At 39.7% G+C, this 17,623-nt stretch overlaps 1 protein-coding gene across 2 annotated transcripts in view; it reads left to right on the top strand.

Moving 5' to 3' along the window:
* Positions 1-17,623, top strand: part of LGR6 (leucine rich repeat containing G protein-coupled receptor 6) — a 170,133-nt gene that overhangs the window by 59,735 nt on the left and 92,775 nt on the right. For both annotated transcript variants that reach the window (XM_058175930.1, XM_058175929.1), the window contains exon 2: positions 14,535-14,606. In XM_058175930.1, the coding sequence (XP_058031913.1) occupies positions 14,535-14,606 (72 nt within the window). The remainder of the gene's footprint in view (positions 1-14,534; positions 14,607-17,623) is intronic.

Below are 17,623 nucleotides of genomic sequence, written 5' to 3' on the forward strand. Positions count from 1 at the left end.
GTTTTTGCAAACTGCTGCACATAACCATAAGGCTCTGGAAGAACTTGAGGGAATTCTGTGAAAGATCAAGGAGGGAAGAAAAGTCATTTGAATGCAATCAATTTTCTGTCACTAGAGCAGGGGTCTTCAACCTTGGCAACTTTAACCTTGGCAACTTCAAACTTGGTAGAATTCTGGGAGTTGAAGTCCACAAGTCTTAAAGTTGCCAAGGTTGGAGACCCCTGCACTAGAGCAGCATTTTTCAGCCTCAGCTGCTTTAAGATGTGTGGATTAACTCCCAGAATTCCCCAGTTATTATCTTAGTAAAGCATATTAAAAGATAAATCTTCCCACAGGAAAGTTTACTGTTCAAATAGCATTATGAGGAAAAAATTAAGTTATTTAATGATGTAAATTTGAGAGATGAGATGAACTGAAAGGACTACTGGATTTTTGCAGCTTTTAAAAAAGTATTTAGATGTTTATCTAAAAAAGCGAAGATCATTATATATAAGCAATATCAATACAGAAAATAGAAACAGTCAATGATAGTATGGTAACTATTGCATACCGTTGGAGTTTGCTTAACTAACTAACCAACTAACTTTGCATACATTTTTCTGCTGATTTCAATTATTATTTTTACGGGCATAACTTGCAAAAGTTCAGCATAAGAATTCTTTTTTGTGGTATAGAGGTGAATGTGCAAAGTTTTTACTAATAAATTCTGCCATTGTTAAGTGTCTGGATTCCTCCATCTGGAATCTATTCATCTGTACAACCTACTAGATGATGTTGGAAAACCTTAGCTGACAAGTTGGACATGAAACCCAAATACCATCTGGGGTTTCTTCTATTTATTTTGATCCACATGAAAATCATATAATGTAGTGTTTCCAGAAATTTTCAAGTTATCTCATAATACTCCAAAGCCAGATCAAATTTTAGAAAGAAACTCATTCCTTATACAACCACAACTCCAGAGTTTGAAATGGGTTTAAAATGAATTGGATATCCCAACTTCCACCACTTCTGATATGTCATTGCCCTACTAAAAAAAAAAAGGGGGGGGGTTAAAATTGCCCACTCTTGGCCAAGATTGAGTTCTCTATGGTTCCATGAAGGAAAGCAACGTAACAAGTAGTTGGGGTGGGTGATATTTGATTGATTGATTGATTATATGCCACCAAGTTATTTTTGATTTCTGGCATCCACAAAGATTGGAGTAAGACAATATAATTGGGGCCAGAAACATCAAAGAGAGTAACTGACTTGTGCCCCTTAAAAATAAATATTGCTCCAGGCCATACCCTGTCATGCAACCTTTACAATCATATCGAAGTTGAAAGGCAATGTCCATAATTGCTACTGCAGGAGAAAATGTGTAAGCTTTATACCTTATACCTCTAGTTTTCAATTATATGCCTTCTGAGAATGGATTCCACATTGACTCATCTTCCACATTGACTAATCCACAGATGCCATTGCAATATACCATGATGAGTCTTGTTATCACCTGTTAAGCTTGCAGAGTTGTAAACATCTGCAAAAATTTCCTGCAGCTTCTTTACTCTCTATTTTGGTTATGTATTAAAGGCATGAAACTTGAAGGCAGTTATAACTGTTTGAAAGCTATCATCGCCATCACTGTGGGCTCTGCCAATAAATACTGGGGTTATTGCTGTTTTCACCAGACTGCTCTTTGCCAATCTACCTCAAGGGTTGGCAAGGGATTAAAGGTATAGCCCTGCCAAACTCTGGGGAATGGACAATTTACTTCTGTACTGTACATTTCTATGAAGTTCCAGAAACCATTTTAGGAGCCTCATATCTCAGGTTTTTAGAAATAGTTTTCTTCAAGAGCCAATCAAAGCTTGCTTTTCTGCAATTGTTAAAATGCCCTCAAATAACTTTTCTTGATGTTCCTTAGTTATTTGGCAATTGGAGCTTCATGGAAAAGCTGGTATTCCAGATCTACTGAGTTCTGCATGACCATAACAACCTGTAATTGTTCGTAATAATCACAAACTGAGCCAACTGTGATATACTGAATTCATCTTGGGCTGAAAGAACTGAATAGCCAGGTTTATGCAATAAGTATGCAAACAGGATCACAAGATGAAACATCTAATGAACACCACAAGGTCACTCTGGCATCAGGCAGATAAGCAGAGAGAGGAGCTTGGGCCAATTAACAACCATGAGGCAGTGGCAATGTATTCCAGATTAATGATTCTATTTTATAATCTCCAATCTACCTAGCTGTCAACCCTTTGATGTAGTCTAAACAGAAAGCACCAAGCAAGCGAAGTTCTAAACCAGGGGTAGTCAACCTTTTTATACCTACCGCCTACTTTTATATCTCTGTTAGTAGTAAAATTTTCTAACTGCCCACCGGTTCCACAGTAATGTGCCATGTATTGTCGTCTGTGCATGCCTCTTGCGCATCGTGGATTGGGGTTTGGGGGGGCACCGGCTATCAGCTCCGCTTGTCTGTTACAGCTGGGTGGTGTGGGAGAGATGCGCGAGTTATTCTGGGATGAGGCTCTTTTGTTTGCAGTCGCAGTATAGCGCCATTTAGTTTCACTTACGTAATGTGAACTAAACTTATGTGCGGGCGATACAAGTAGTGTATTTTCAGAAATTTAAATTGTCACGGGAATTTTATGAAAACTTAATGAAAATGTTTTTAAATAATGCTATGAATTTTTTTTAAAAAAGTAAATTAAATTTAAAAAAAGGAAAGTGCTTCAGTATTGGACAAAACCCCTACCGCCCACCATGAAAGCTGGAACACCCACTAGTGGGCGGTAGGGACCAGGTTGACTACCACTGTTCTAAACCAAAGCGGAAACAACTATACGAGCTAATTTTACTTTATTATAAGGTCATGTTAACATAATCTTGTAAATTGTAAGGTTTGAATCTCCTTCCACTACTAGAGACCTGGTTGTAGAATTTTAACTTTAACTTTAACTTGGAATACTTTGGGCAAAATAAAGCTTCATTATAGATTTACAACACATTTTTGCATTTCATAACAAGTCAATATAACCAGATTCAGTTGTAAATAGGAAATTTAGTCAAATAATTCAAAAGCTAAGAACAGAGGTGTCAACCTTTGAAAACTTTAAGATTTGTGGTCTTCAAATCCCAAAATTCCCTAGGCAACTGTTGGGGTCCATAAGTGTTAAAATTTCCAAGGTTGGATATCTCTTTTGTTTAAAAAAATAAATCATTAAAAAACTGTTACTGAAGACAAGTTATAATTCTACTAAATCTACTGTAGATGGTACATCACAGAGTATTTGAAAACAGATTAAATGGAGGATTCAGGGTATACCATTTATAGACATAGTGGAAAGTTATCATCTCTTAATTCCCAATGTATGTACATACAGAATTTTGTACTCATTGGTTCTTTGCCTTATACATATTATTACAAACATAGCTGCTAAATTTGTGATGGCCCGTATTTTGGAAATGTGTTGTTTAATTTGTAAAACGTTTTTATTGATATGATAAATTCTGAGGTTGGATTTGCAGTAGTGAAAAAAAAAATCAAGGGAAAAATAGGAGTTTTTGTGAGGGACTATTTTTGTGGGTTCCTTTGGGATCCACAATTTTTTTGAATTTTTTTAGGAAAAAAACACCTCTAGTGATATGATGCAGGACTTGTGTGCACCCAGTAAGGAACTTAGATATTTGTCTAGGGTATTTTGCCTGGTAAGTGGAGGCAGAAAAACAGGTGGAAAAAGGCTGCGTGGTAGGCAGCTTCAGTACTACTGAGAAGTGATCATTAGATGGCAGAAGTGTGATATAGAAAATGTTTACTCTTGGCTGCCATCTAATGGTAGATTATGTCTGTATAGGTAATCTGCAAACCAGATTGGGTGGTCACCACTTCTAATGCAACCTACTGGTGCTATCCAGATACCCTGAGCCACCACCGCTGCCATTCTCTCCTGAATGCACCAAAACATGTCTGTTCCCATAAAGCTAGCCACTATTTCTTCAAATGATGACTGATATTAAGATGGGAATCCCAGTTTGAAAATTTTGCCTTGGGACCCCTGAATCAAATAAAGCTTATATTACATCATTGCCTGGCCTAATTCATGGAATTTATCTTGGGTTCAGATGATTCTCCATTTGGATACTTCCTTCTTTTTACCATTTTCTTATCATTTGTGTTTTCAAAGAATATCCATTAGGAAGAAATCATCATCATCATCATCATCATCATCATCCTGTACCTTTTAAGTGATGTTGCTTGAAACTTTTCATTTGGAAGCACCTAGCAGCCATTTCTCCAAAACCAACATACTTCCTTCATTCATTCACTTTTCCAGGAAATGCAGATAATATTGAGAGAGTAAAACAGTAAAACAGAGTTTTACATCATCTTTTTTTTTTCTCAGCCTAATTTATAAAGTCTGTGACTTTTGCATATTTATTTATTTTATTTATTTATTTATCAAACACAACAGTATATAGAAGTATATGCATGAAATAACCATACAAATTGGTTACAATCAAAGGGAACATTAGGACAGGAACAGTAGGCACACTGGTGCTCTTATGCACGCCCCTTACAGACCTCTTAGGAATGAGGTGAGATCAACAGTAGATAGTCTTTGGTTAAAGTTTTGGGGATTTTGGGAAGAGACCACAGAGTCAGGTAGGGCATTCCAGGTATTAACAACTCTGTTAGTGAAGTCATATTTTCTACAATCAAGATTGGAGCAGTTCACTTTAAGTTTAAATCTATTGTGTGCTCATGTATTGTTGCGATTGAAGCTGAAGTAGTCTTCGACAGGAAGGACATTGTAGCAGATGATTTTATGAGTTATATTCAGGCCATGCTGAAGGCGGCGGAGTTCTACATTTTCTAAACCCAGGATTTCAATATCCTGCAAGAGAGTCCCAACCTTACTTAACAAGGAAAGTTGAGGTGTCTGTTCCTTGGATTGGGACAGGAATATATTCTTTCTATTATAAGGAAGGATGTCTGAATGGAGACCAAAGAAGGAAAGTGAGAAACATCCCTAAAATCTTCTCAGCTGGAGATTTCTCTGTCTCACAGGACTATTAGGAGCAGCAGGAGCAGAAGTAGAAAGAATTGTAGATTTTATTTCATGTGCTTTAAAATAATATTGTAGTACTTTTGCTTGCAGTGGCTTATATTGCTTGTAAACCATTCCAAATCACGCACAGTGGGACAGATCTGTCATCAGTTTTCTGATTTCTTTCTTTGTTTCAAACCAATTATTATTTATTTTTTAACCACACCATGCTTCCAACTTATGCTCAATATTCCAAGACAAAAGTTAGAGAGACTTTTGATACATAGGAGTCATAGAACATAACTTTTTCATTTTTGCCTCAGTTATAATGGGAGTGAGAAACCTGTTGATTTCTAGACACCATTCAAACATATTTTTTATCAGTTCCAGCCAATATCCTCGTTTTTGATTCATTATCAGAAGAAAATAGAATTCTCATTCTTGTTTTAGGAAAGTTTAGATAGAAACACCATCAGTTGTTACAAGGTCTCTTATTTTAGATCTTTCTTATGATGGAAAAAAAAACAGGTTCAAATTTATCCCCTAAGAAGAAAAGTTCTGAAGGCATTATCACACGTGAAATTTAAATCAGTCAGAAATAAAAAAAACCCAATATGACTAATATTGACTGGAATACTTGTTCTGTTTTCCTTTCATTGTCACACTAATAATGTTAGGCATGTGGGTATGCTGAAGTGCTATGAGTGCACATGACTGTAGTTGTTATTTAGAATGTTATATTTGTTTATGAGCGTCTACCAAAAAAACCCCATGGCTTTTGATGCAGGAAATGAACATTGAGCGGTAACTGTAGCATAGCTCCTGCTAACCTAAGAAAAACATATTTCTTAATATGAAGTAGAAAATTGTCAGAGGACTTTACAAACCAGTGAGAGAATGCACTTTTGGCAAAGAAGAAAAAAAGTAATTATAACTAAAAGCAGAGATAAAACAGTGTGTTTATGAGAGGCGGATGACTTCAAAGCCCTTGAATTAAGGAGCCCCTTGAGGGACAAGTGGATTATGAGGTCTGACTCTGAATCACACGATTCAGATTTCCAAGATCTTTGTCTTACTTTCCAGTGTATACAAGTTGGGAATTTGTGCTTTCTCTGTGGCCACCCATGCCCTCCTGGAAGTCCATAGAGACCTGAACCTGCTGCCTTCCTTCCTGAATTGACTTTTTCAGAAGGCCACAGGGCAGAGGGATTTGTAACTCCACTTAATATTTTTTTAATGGAATTGTTCCCCAAGGAAGCCTGGTATATCTGTTTTTATGTTATAGTACAGTGATGGTTAATCTTTTTGCCGTCATGTGCCAAAAACAGGGGGAGCACGGGGGGAGTCATGCACACGAGTGCCCACACCCATAATTCAATGTGCCCTGTCCCCCACACATGTGTGTGACCCCCTCCGTCAATGCGTGCACGACCCCACCCCATGCCCCATTTGGGCCTAGCAGGCCTCTCTAAAGCTTCAGAGGCCAGAAATGACCCATTTCCAGACTTCTGGTAGGCCTGTTTTTCACCCTCCACAGGCTCCAGAGGCTTTCTTGGAACTTGGGAAGGGCAAAAACAGCCTCCTCCACACCGCTAGAAGCCGAAAACACCCTCCCAGAGCCTCTGTGTGAGCCCTGTATTTACCTGGCATTCAAAACAGACCATGTGGAGACTCCTGGGAGGAGAGGGCATGGGCAGGGCCAGCCAAAAATCAGCTGGCCAGCATGCTGGAGCTGAGCTAGGGCAACAGTTCACATGCTCGCAAATATGGCTACGTGTGCCACCTGTGGCATGCGTGCCATAGGTTCGCCATCATGGTTATAGTATTTCTCTTTTAATCCACATTTTGATCCTACAGTTATTTGGCCCAAAGAGTGACTAGCAAACTAATTAAATTAATCATTAAAGCAGGTAGATGGATGACTTCAGAAGTACTGATCTTCAGATGTGTCTCATTTTCTTCTTACTGATGCACCAGTAATAGATGAAGTCCAAAGAAGTAGAGATTCCATAATCCTTTCTAGGTTCCAAACTTGTAATGGAACATGGATTAGGAGCATTTGTAGGCCAAATTTAAACCATGGATCCAAGATTTCCCACAGTTGACTAAGATTGACTGAAGGGTGTGATACAGTTGATTTGGATCAATCAGCCCACTAATTCAGTTTTTATTACTGTACATTACTGTGATGGTGAAATCAATGGAATGATTTTGCTACAGTGAAGAATCATAACATTCCATTTATTTTTTATTTATTTATTTATTTATTAATCAAATTTTTATACCGCCCTTCTCCCGAAGGACTCAGGGCGGTTTACAGCCAAATAAAATAGCAAAAAAAATAAATACAGAATAAAATACGACTTAAAAAACTGATTCAATTTGGCCCAAATTAAAATATCACTAAAAGAATAAAACCCACTATAATTAAAACCAAACGATATCTAAAACCCTATGCCAGACCTGCGCGGATAAACAAATATGCCTTCAGCTCACGGCGGAAGGTTCGAAGGTCCGGAAGTTGACGAAGTCCTGGGGGAAGTTCATTCCAGAAGGTGGGAGCCCCCACAGAGAAAGCCCTACTTCTGGGGGCCGCCAGCTGACATTGTTTGGCGGACGGCACCCTGAGGAGTCCCTCTCTGTGAGAGCGCACGAGTCGGTGAGAGGCAGTCGGTGGCAGTAGGCGGTCCTGTAAGTAACCCGGCCCTAAGCCATGGAGCGCTTTAAAGGTAGTAATCAACACCTTGAAGTGCACCCGGAAGACCACAGGTAGCCAGTGCAGCCTGCGCAGGAGTGGTGTCACATGGGAGCCACGAGAGGCTCCCTCTATCACCCACGCAGCTGCATTCTGAACCAACTGGAGCCTCCGGGTGCTCTTCAAGGGAAGCCCCATGTAGAGAGCATTGCACTAATCCAAGCAAGAGGTAACAAGAGCATGAGTGACCGTGCATAAGGCATCCCGGTCAAGGAAGGGGCGCAACTGGCGAATCAGGGAAACCTGATAAAAAGCTCTCCTGGATACGGTCGTCAAATGGTCTTCGAAAGACAACCGTCCATCCAGGAGAACGCCCAAGTTGCGCACCCTTTCCATCGGGGCCAGTGACTCACCCCCAACAGTCAGCCGCAATTGCAGCTGACTGTACCGGGGTGCCGGCATCCACAGCCACTCCGTCTTGGAGGGATTGAGCTTGAGCCTGTTTCTCCCCATCCAGACCCGTACAGCTTCCAGACACCGGGACAGTACATCGATAGCTTCGTTGGGGTGGCCTGGGGTGGAAAAGTACAGCTGCGTATCGTCAGCGTACAGTTGGTACCTCACCCCAAAACCACTGATGATCTCACCCAATGGCTTCATATAGATGTTGAACAGGAGGGGCGAGAGAATCGACCCCTGTGGCACCCCACACAAGTGAGGCGCCTTGGGGTCGATCTCTGCCCCCCTGTCAACACCGTCTGCGACCAGTGAGAGAGATAGGAGGAGAACCACCGATAAACGGTGCCTCCCACTCCCAAACTCTCCAACCGGTGCAGCAGGATACCATGGTCGATGGTATCAAAAGCCGCTGAGAAGTCTAATAGGACCAGGGCAGAGGAATAACCCCTATCCCTGGCACTCCAGAGATCATCCACCAACGCGACCAAAGCCGTCTCCGTACTGTATCCGGGCCGAAAGCCGGACTGGAACGGGTCTAGATAGACAGTTTCATCCAGGTATTGGGGTAATTGACGTGCCACCATACTCTCTACAACCTTCGCCACAAAGCGAAGGTTGGAGACCGGATGATAATTAAAAACAGCTGGGTCCAGGGAAGGCTTCTTGAGGAGGGGTCTCACTACCCCCTCTTTCAAGGCGGCCGGAAAGACCCCCTCCAACAACGAAGCGTTAGTAATCCCCCGGAGCCAGCCTCGTGTCACCTCTTGCCTGGCCAGTACCAGCCAGGAGGGGCACGGGTCCAGTAAACATGTGGTGGCATTCAACCTCCCCAATAACCTGTCCATGTCCTCGGGAGCCACAGGGTCAAATTCATCCCAAACAGTCTCAACAAGACGGCTCTCCGACCTCTCACCTGGATCCACCCAATTTTGATCCAATCCGTCCTGAAGCTGAACGATTTTATCGTATAGATAACCACTAAACTCCTCGGCACATCCCTGTAATGGGTCATCCCGCTCTCCCTGTTGAAGAAGAGAGCGGGTCACCTGAAACAGGGCGGCCGGGTGGTTATCTGCCGATGCAATGAGGGAGGAGACGTAACAATGTCTCGCTTCCCTCAATGCCACTAGGTAGGTCCTACTATATGACCTAACTAGTGTCCGATCAGCCTCCAAACGACTGGACCTCCAGGAACTCTCTAGGCGTCTTCTCCGGCATTTCATCTCCCTCAGCTCCTCGGAGAACCAAGGAGCTGGTTGAGACCTACGCCGGGTCAGAGGCTGCAAAGGCACAACACGGTCTAGAGTCCCAGCCGCGGCCAGTTCCCAGGCTAGTTCTTCAGCTGTGTCGTGAGCCAGACCCTCAGGAAACGGCCCAAGCTCCATCCGGAACCCTCTGGTTCTATCAGGCGCCTGGGACGGAACCAACGTATTGGTCCCGTCTCCCTGCGGCGTTGAGTGGCAGTCTGAAAGTCCATCACAATATATTCAAATCCAGATTTATTCTGCAATTGGTTTCACTGATTTTAAGGGTTATGTATTATTGGCTGTTTTAGCATTGTTGTTCAGCATTCTGGATTATATCTATGAAAGAAACAATATGGACAAAGCAGTTTATTACTTTCTTCTTCATCATGTATATAGATTGGCTCCAGCCTCTCTATGCTGGAGATTATAATCTCAGCATCCACATTGCATTCTATCCTAATTTAGCCCAACAGAACATATTTAAGAGACTTTGGAGGCTTATTACTATATTTGGAAGACCTTTGGATAAAAACATTTGTATCTCCTGCAAAGTTGAGGCCATAGATTCTATTATCTATTTTATGTACATAGAATGTCCTATGGAAGGATTTTTACGTTTTACTATGTAGTAGATAATGTCTTTTGAGGAGTACAACCTATCATATATGTACCTCTATCTATAATTGCTGATAAATATGCAGAAGGAAGAGTATCCTCTTCTACTCTTGACTGCTTTCTACAAGAGGATAATTAATGCTTTCTACAAGAAGGGCACCTTGAAACAATGTCTACAAAAAAGAAGTACTCCTCAAATTGTAATCTACTGAATAAAATATCTCTTGTTTAAGTGAAATGCTGAAGTAAACCAGCAATTTTAGGCATTCATAGACTAATTAGCCAGAACTGACCATAGGAAATTGCCTTGGGTTCTGATAGGTAAATAACACCAGGAGAAAGATGGAAAGCATAATTTTATTATTAATAGCATCCAGTTCTTTGCCTATGATATCTTTCTGAATGAACCATGAGTTAATAGGCATGATGCTTTAGTCATAGCTCCTCTATTTGACTGGCTACTTATAAAAATCGTAAGTCCTATGGCTACAAAGCAGTTGGATCTTGCAGGCTCTCTTTTGTCCTTAGTAATCTTTTTTGTCTAAACCAAACAGTTGGGGGTGGTTTTATAGGTTTGAGGTTGCTGTTATCAGTCTATGCATGGCCCCACTATATATTCACCAGTACATAAATGCTACTTATCCTCATTTAAGATAGATGAGTTGGTGGAAGTTCAGAGACTGGTAGTGATAATATGAGTACTCTTAATTGTGACAAGGGAGAGGCCCCCTGAGTAGAAAATCTATCTGCTCAGAAAGATAGGGGTCAGGTTGTTACAGGTGTCATGTCTACCTTATATGCAGCTCTATCATTCCTCTCTATTGTAGTTTTTTCCTGTATCACATTGCCACTCTAGGATTCATCTCTAGTGTTCCTGTGATGCATTTCCTGTTCCAGAGCTTTCATCCGATTGTCAGTAAATTCTGTGGTATGACGGATTTCACTTGCTGCTTGTAAACTTAAATTGTGTTCCCTCAAAAGGCGGTGGCTTGTGCTTTCATTACCCAGAACTATTTTATCACAAATAAGTTCATCTCTCAGAGAGCCATACTCACAGCTTGCAGCTTTTTCTCTTAGCTGTGTGACCAAACTGTGTATTGCTTCGCTTTCTTTTTGCTTACAGCTGCCAAATATATATCTTTCATATATGACATTTTACCAGGTCTGAAAAAGACTAGGGATGGCTTTAGTATCACATTTTTGCTCCTCTATAAGGGTTAAATTGTGCTTGTAAACATGGAGGCATTCGCTGCCCATCAGCCTCCGCAGTGTCACTGCTTGCACTGCTGCTGGCTTGTCATTTAAGCCAATGGCTAGGGAATAATCCTCCAACTCTGCTCTGAAGTTGTCCCAGTTACTGCTGCAACCTCCACCTACCCTCATGGCTTCTGGTGGTGGTATGTTGTTAGTGGCTGCTATGATGCTGCTTTTCTTGCTTCAAATGCATGGCTTCCAGGACAGGACCGCAAGTGCTAGATTGGTATGCATTAAATGTGTAGACACAGTGAAGATTCAGTTGCTTCTGACACCATATTTCATGTAGAGTAAGTAAGCACACTACAAGCCATCACTGTGCAGAAACCATTTTACTAGAGAGTGAGTAATACAACAGGAACAGGAAATGCATCACAGGAACAATAGAGATGAATCCTAGAGTAGCAATGTGAAAAAGGAAACAACTACAATAGAGAGGAACGGTAGAGCTGCATATAAGGTAGACATAATACCTGTAACACAGGTTTACTTGAATCAGATGAAAAAACTGGATGGTCTGACCATTTTTACAATCGTATGTTCTGACCTAGGCTTCTTTAGAAATTAAACGGCACAAACTTAGTCCCGGCAAACCTCTTTAATTCATAGGGCTGTAAATTATGTTCATTTACAGTTCACAAGGCTTGATAAACAGTCTTTCAGAGGAAGGTTATCAACAACCACCTATCTCATGTGGAACACTGCCAATGCCCTGCTAATTTCCAGACGCAGGGCAAGGCCAAACTTGGCGCAGAGTCACAAACAGAAGTTTCAGTTCTTGAATTGGCCAGATGAACTAATTGCTTCCTGCAAAAGATCATGTCCCGTTCGCTTCTCTTTTACGTCTTATGGGAGGGGCCAATCATCTCCAAGCCTTACTCCCAAGTCGACCCTGTTTCCTTAAGTGTTCCTGTCTCCTGGCAGCTCTGTGCATGCGCATACTGGGAACAGGCTCACGCTGTTCTTCTGCCTCGCTGATGTCAGACTCCGGAGATTCTGGAAGCAGCAAAGAACAACCAGATGGCCTTGGCCCCCTCTCTGCCTCCGACTCAGAGCCATCGTCCAAGCCTTACCCAGATCCCAATCTCCTCATTGTCAGAATCTGCTGCCAGCTCTGCTGACTGCTGGAGAGCCACAACAGCCACAAGTCCTGTCAATGACTTTTTTAGTTTCAATAACAATATCACAAGAGCTACAAACAGATTCAAACTCAATGTCAACCGTTCCAGTTTAGATTGCAGAAAACACGATTTCTGTAACAGAATTGTATATACTTGGAATGCATTACCTGACTCTGTGGTTTCTTCTCATAACCCCAAAGGTTTCACTCAAAAACTGTCCACGGTTGACCTCACTACTTTCCTAAGAGGACTCTAAAGGGGCGTGCATAAGAGCACAAACGTGCCTACCGTTCCTGTCCTACTGTTTCTTTCCCTATGTATATACACGTTTTTAGTACCTCATTTCTCCTCATATATACGTTCATATATTTATAACCTTTTATGTAACGCTTGTATATATTGTTATGACAAATAAATAAATAAATAAATAAATAAATAAATAAATAAACATGGTGCCTGGAAGAAGTTGGTTTTCTGGACCCATTTCAGTTGGGTTTCAAATTATGGTTTTGTATTGATCATGCTCTTCAGTGACCTGGGATACAGCTGGTGTGGGGTTGGTGGGCCCATTTTGTGCTCCTTGATCTATCAGAAGTTTCTGATACTGTTGATTATGGCATTCTTTTGGTTCAGCTCCAAAGATTAGAAATGGTATTCATCATTTTGCAGTGGTTCTCCTTTCTTTCTCTGTGGCCAATTTAAATCAGGCAGAAGAAATTGAGCCCATGTCCCGTTATTTGTGCAGACTGCAGGCTTCTACCTTCCCACTCTTTCTATTTAATTTCCATATGAAACTGCTGGGTCAGATTATCTGTTGGCATGAGGTCAGCTGTCACCATTACACCAATAATACCCAGTGGTACATCTGGACCTCAGGCTGTTTTCTACCTATTATAAGTACAGTATTATTTTTATTGCAAGATTTACTGTGATGGATTTGTCTTGCAGCCCTTTTTGTTTAAATTGATGTATTTAGCTATGACTTGTTGTTTGGCTGAAGGGTATTATATAAATATATTAAATGAGTAATATGTTTTGTCTGTCCTGTTCCATTATTCCTAACTTTTATACATGATAGAAACAGAACTGGAGATCAATTTTTATGCTTCATTATTTAATATACTGCTCATGTAATCTCATCTTAAAACTACTTCGTGGTTTCTTTAAAGTTTCCCTCCTTTTTTTGCCTCACACTAAGTCAAATGTTTTGTGAACAGTGTAATATAGACTGTTTTATAACAGTCAAATGTCCTATGAAACAAAATAAACATTTGATGTACTGTTTATTTAGAAGCCCAGATTAAAATGTGTAGTTCCTAAAGAGGCTGTATCTATGTACAGAAAATGTAGGAAAATTATTTCAAGGTTAAATGATTAATGGGGATTTCCTGAAGATAACACATATTTTAGTTTTATTTATTTCATATGTTATCTTACCACTCAAAACCTTCAGATTGATTTTATAATAACATTTTAAAAATGATAAAACAGAATTCCTTCAGTTTGAGAGCGTATAAAGCATAGAAAAAGCCAAAAATAACAATGTATAATGGCTCTAGAAATTATGGCTTTTGTTTAGGCATGTATCAGGCTACTGTAGTTTATTCCAGTTAGTAGGATTTCTCTTATTTAACAAGCTCTGGATTACAAAATTTTGGCTTCACATGGTATATGACTCCAGCTTGTATTCAGATTAATAAGTACAGCCCACAAACTAGGGATGATTTTTTAATACTGTATAAGATCTAAGAGTGTGTGTGTGTGTGTGTGTGTGTGTGTGTGTGCCTTCAAGTCAGTGTTGATTTCTGGTGACTAACTGCCGTTTTCTTGGCAAGGTTTTTTTAGAAGTAGTTTGCCATTGCCTCCTCTCAGGACTGAGAGAGACAGAGGGAGGGAGAGAGGGGGAGGGAGGGGGGGGGAGGGAGGGAGGGAGAGGGTTGTATCACCCTCTGGCTTCCTGCCCAAAGCAAAACTAGAACTTACAATCTCTCAGTTTTTAGCCATGTGTTTTAATCATCACCCCAAACTGGTTATCAAAGTTGAACTGTGGTTTACACTAAAACTGTTCCAAATTCTTTTTTTATTTTATATTTTTCAGTGATCTAAGTATGAACAATATCAGTGAACTGCTGCCTGGAGATTTCCATCACTTACATTTTCTGGAAGAACTGTAAGTATTACTAAACATATATTGCCTTGACATCTTTTAAAAGATTACCTAAATAATACCCAAGACTGAACAAGTTATATTTGAATGTGAGGCAGAAAAATCTCAAGACCATTCATATTGTTAACAGCAGTAAACACACACACTCACACACACACTAGCAACTCAGTAAGTTATTGTATTAGGGGCGTGCATAAGTGCACAAACGTGCCTACCGTTCCTGTCCTATTGTTTTTCTTTTCTTCTTCCTATATATGTTTATATGTTTATATACTATATAATCTTTTTGTATGATGTTGTGACAAAATAAATAAATAAATAAATAAATATTATTATTTAGGTGGTAAAAACTATGTTTCCCTTCCTGACACTCAAACTGTAGCAAATGATAATATACTGCTTCATGTAATCTTCATGGTTTCTTTAAAGTTTTCTTCCTTTTTTTTTACTTATCTGCATAAAGGTAGACTTTTCCACATGTTTACAGCAGGGGTAACTTTAAAGTTGCTAATCTTGGCAACTTTAAGATTTGTGGACTTCAACTCCCAGAATTCCCCAATCACTTTAGGAATATTGTGTGTACATTCTGATTGCCACTTCTCATATATGATTTTCCAAAACAGGGAAAATACAAACGTAAAACGAAACAAAAAACATGATATTGGCTTTTATTTAGACAATGTGAACAAGGAGGTATATATAATATGACTTTGTGGAAAGCCATTAAATGCAATTTGCTCTTTGGCTGAAGCAGGCATGGTAATTCATAAATCATAGGTTGTAATAAGCCATGAAAATAAGATACATTTTGACAGAAATATTAATTCCAGTTATACAGAAATACAGGTAGAAGTAATTTCTTGTTACTTCTAATCAAACGTTTCAAAATTATTATTTGTAACACAAGTAACAATTGATTTTGTTGAAAGATAGTGTTTGAAATTAAGGACCTCAATCGTACCATTAACTTTTTTGTGGTAAATTCAGGCAGATCATCACAACATTATGTTTATTAGATAACAAAGAACCATCTGACCATTCCTAACTCTTTCAAAAGAATCAAAAGAAGTTGTGATGAAATTGATCTTGAACTGATTAATCTAACTGGTCACAATATTTAGCTCATCACTGGTTAAATACATACATTAAAAACTGGCATGTTTAATGCTAATTCATAATGGATTCACCATTCATTCCTATATAGGATAAATAGCAATCTTAGTATATGCAGTTACAAAAATGAAATCTGCTAATTTATCCTAGCAATATGTTGAGATCCCTGATCACTAGGTCTTCTGGCGCTTGCAAAATCTAAGGCTACCATCAGATGGTAGCAAAGAAATACTTACAACCCTAATTCTTTGTTGCCATCTAGTGGATGTCTGGCTTTTTGCAGCTTATATATGGTAAGTCTGATCTTCAGCTACAAGAGTTGTCTTTAACAGCAGCAGTAAAAGAAGATAGTGTACACAGTAAAAATTGCTTTTCTAATCTCTAAATCAGGATACTGAACAAAGCTATTGTTTATAGGTTGTAATGAAAATGCATAAATTACTTGAATGATTATGTAGCTTGCACAGGAATGATTATGTAGCTTACACAGGAGGGCTATTACAAGCAGGTAGGCTAGTTGTATGCTATACAAATGCATCTTGACATGGAGTGGCACCAAGTTATGGGAACAGTAATAGCCCAATGTGGCACTGTAAGGTGCCAGTTTGGAAGGAGAAGCCTTACTACTCTGGCGTTGTTTGGACTCACACTTAACAATTAATCCATAAAGTTCTTTGTTTTTGATTTGGAGTGGTGTGTGAACCTATCCATTATGATTTGTCATTATGGCCAATTCAACAAATGATGTTTAATATTATATTTTTCACCATTCAGCTGGCTGTAATTGAAATGTAGTAGGAGAATTTCTTCTTAATATTTTCATATGGAAAACCCATATTGTGTCCATTGTCCGTAGGAGATTTTGTGATGCTGTATGTCACAAAGGGATCTTGGAATCTTAGTGGACAATCATTTAGATGTGAGCCAGCAGTGTGCAGCAGCTGCCAAAAAAGCCAACATAGTTCTGGGCTGCATAAACAGAGGGATAGAATCAAGATCACGTGAAGTGTTAATACCACTTTATAATGCCTTGGTAAGGCCACACTTGGAATATTGCATTCAGTTTTGGTCGCCACGATGTAAAAAAGATGACAAAACTCTAGAAAGAATGCAGAGAAGAGCAACAAAGATGATTAGGGGACTGGAGGCTAAAACATATGAAGAAGGTTGCAGGAACTTGGTATGTCTAGTTTAATGAAAAGAAGGACTAGGGGAGACATGATAGCAGTGTTCCAATATCTCAGGGGTTGCCACAAAGAAGGGAAGTCAAACTATTCTCCAAAGCACCTGAGGGTAGAACAAGACCCAATGGGTGGAAACTAATCAAGGAGAGAAGCAACTTAGAACTAAGGAGAAATTTCCTGACAGTTAGAACAATTAATAAATGGAACAACTTGACTGCAGAAGTTGTGAATGCTCCAACACTGGAAATTTTTAAGAAAATGTTGGATAGCCATTTGTCTGAAATGATGTAGGGTCTCCTGCCTGGGCAAGGGGTTGGACTAGAAGGCCTCCAAGGTCTCTTCCAACTCTGTTGTTGTTGTTGTTGTTGTTGTTATTATTATTATTAAATACTTTATGCAGCTTCTTTGGAAAGCTGATCATAGAAAAGGTGGCACAATATCCAGGGCATGCCTACTCCTGACTAAGCCTCACTGAGGTCTATGAGACTTCATGCCTAATGAGGCAAGCGCTTAAAGAAAAGTTGAGACTGTGAAAGCTGACAGTAGTGCTGAACTGTAGAAATCCATTTGTTTCTTATATCAAAAGAAAATAATTTTATCAGTATGATTTTGTTTTTTCCCCATCTAATTAGAAACATCAGCCCAAAGGAAGTTTGTTAGAATATTGAAGAGACTTAAGAATTAGGCAGATGAAGATTTTGCTGACTGACAAGAAGGACTGGG

The sequence above is a fragment of the Ahaetulla prasina genome, chromosome 3 (assembly GCF_028640845.1).
Source record: "Ahaetulla prasina isolate Xishuangbanna chromosome 3, ASM2864084v1, whole genome shotgun sequence".
Taxonomy (NCBI): domain Eukaryota; kingdom Metazoa; phylum Chordata; class Lepidosauria; order Squamata; family Colubridae; genus Ahaetulla; species Ahaetulla prasina.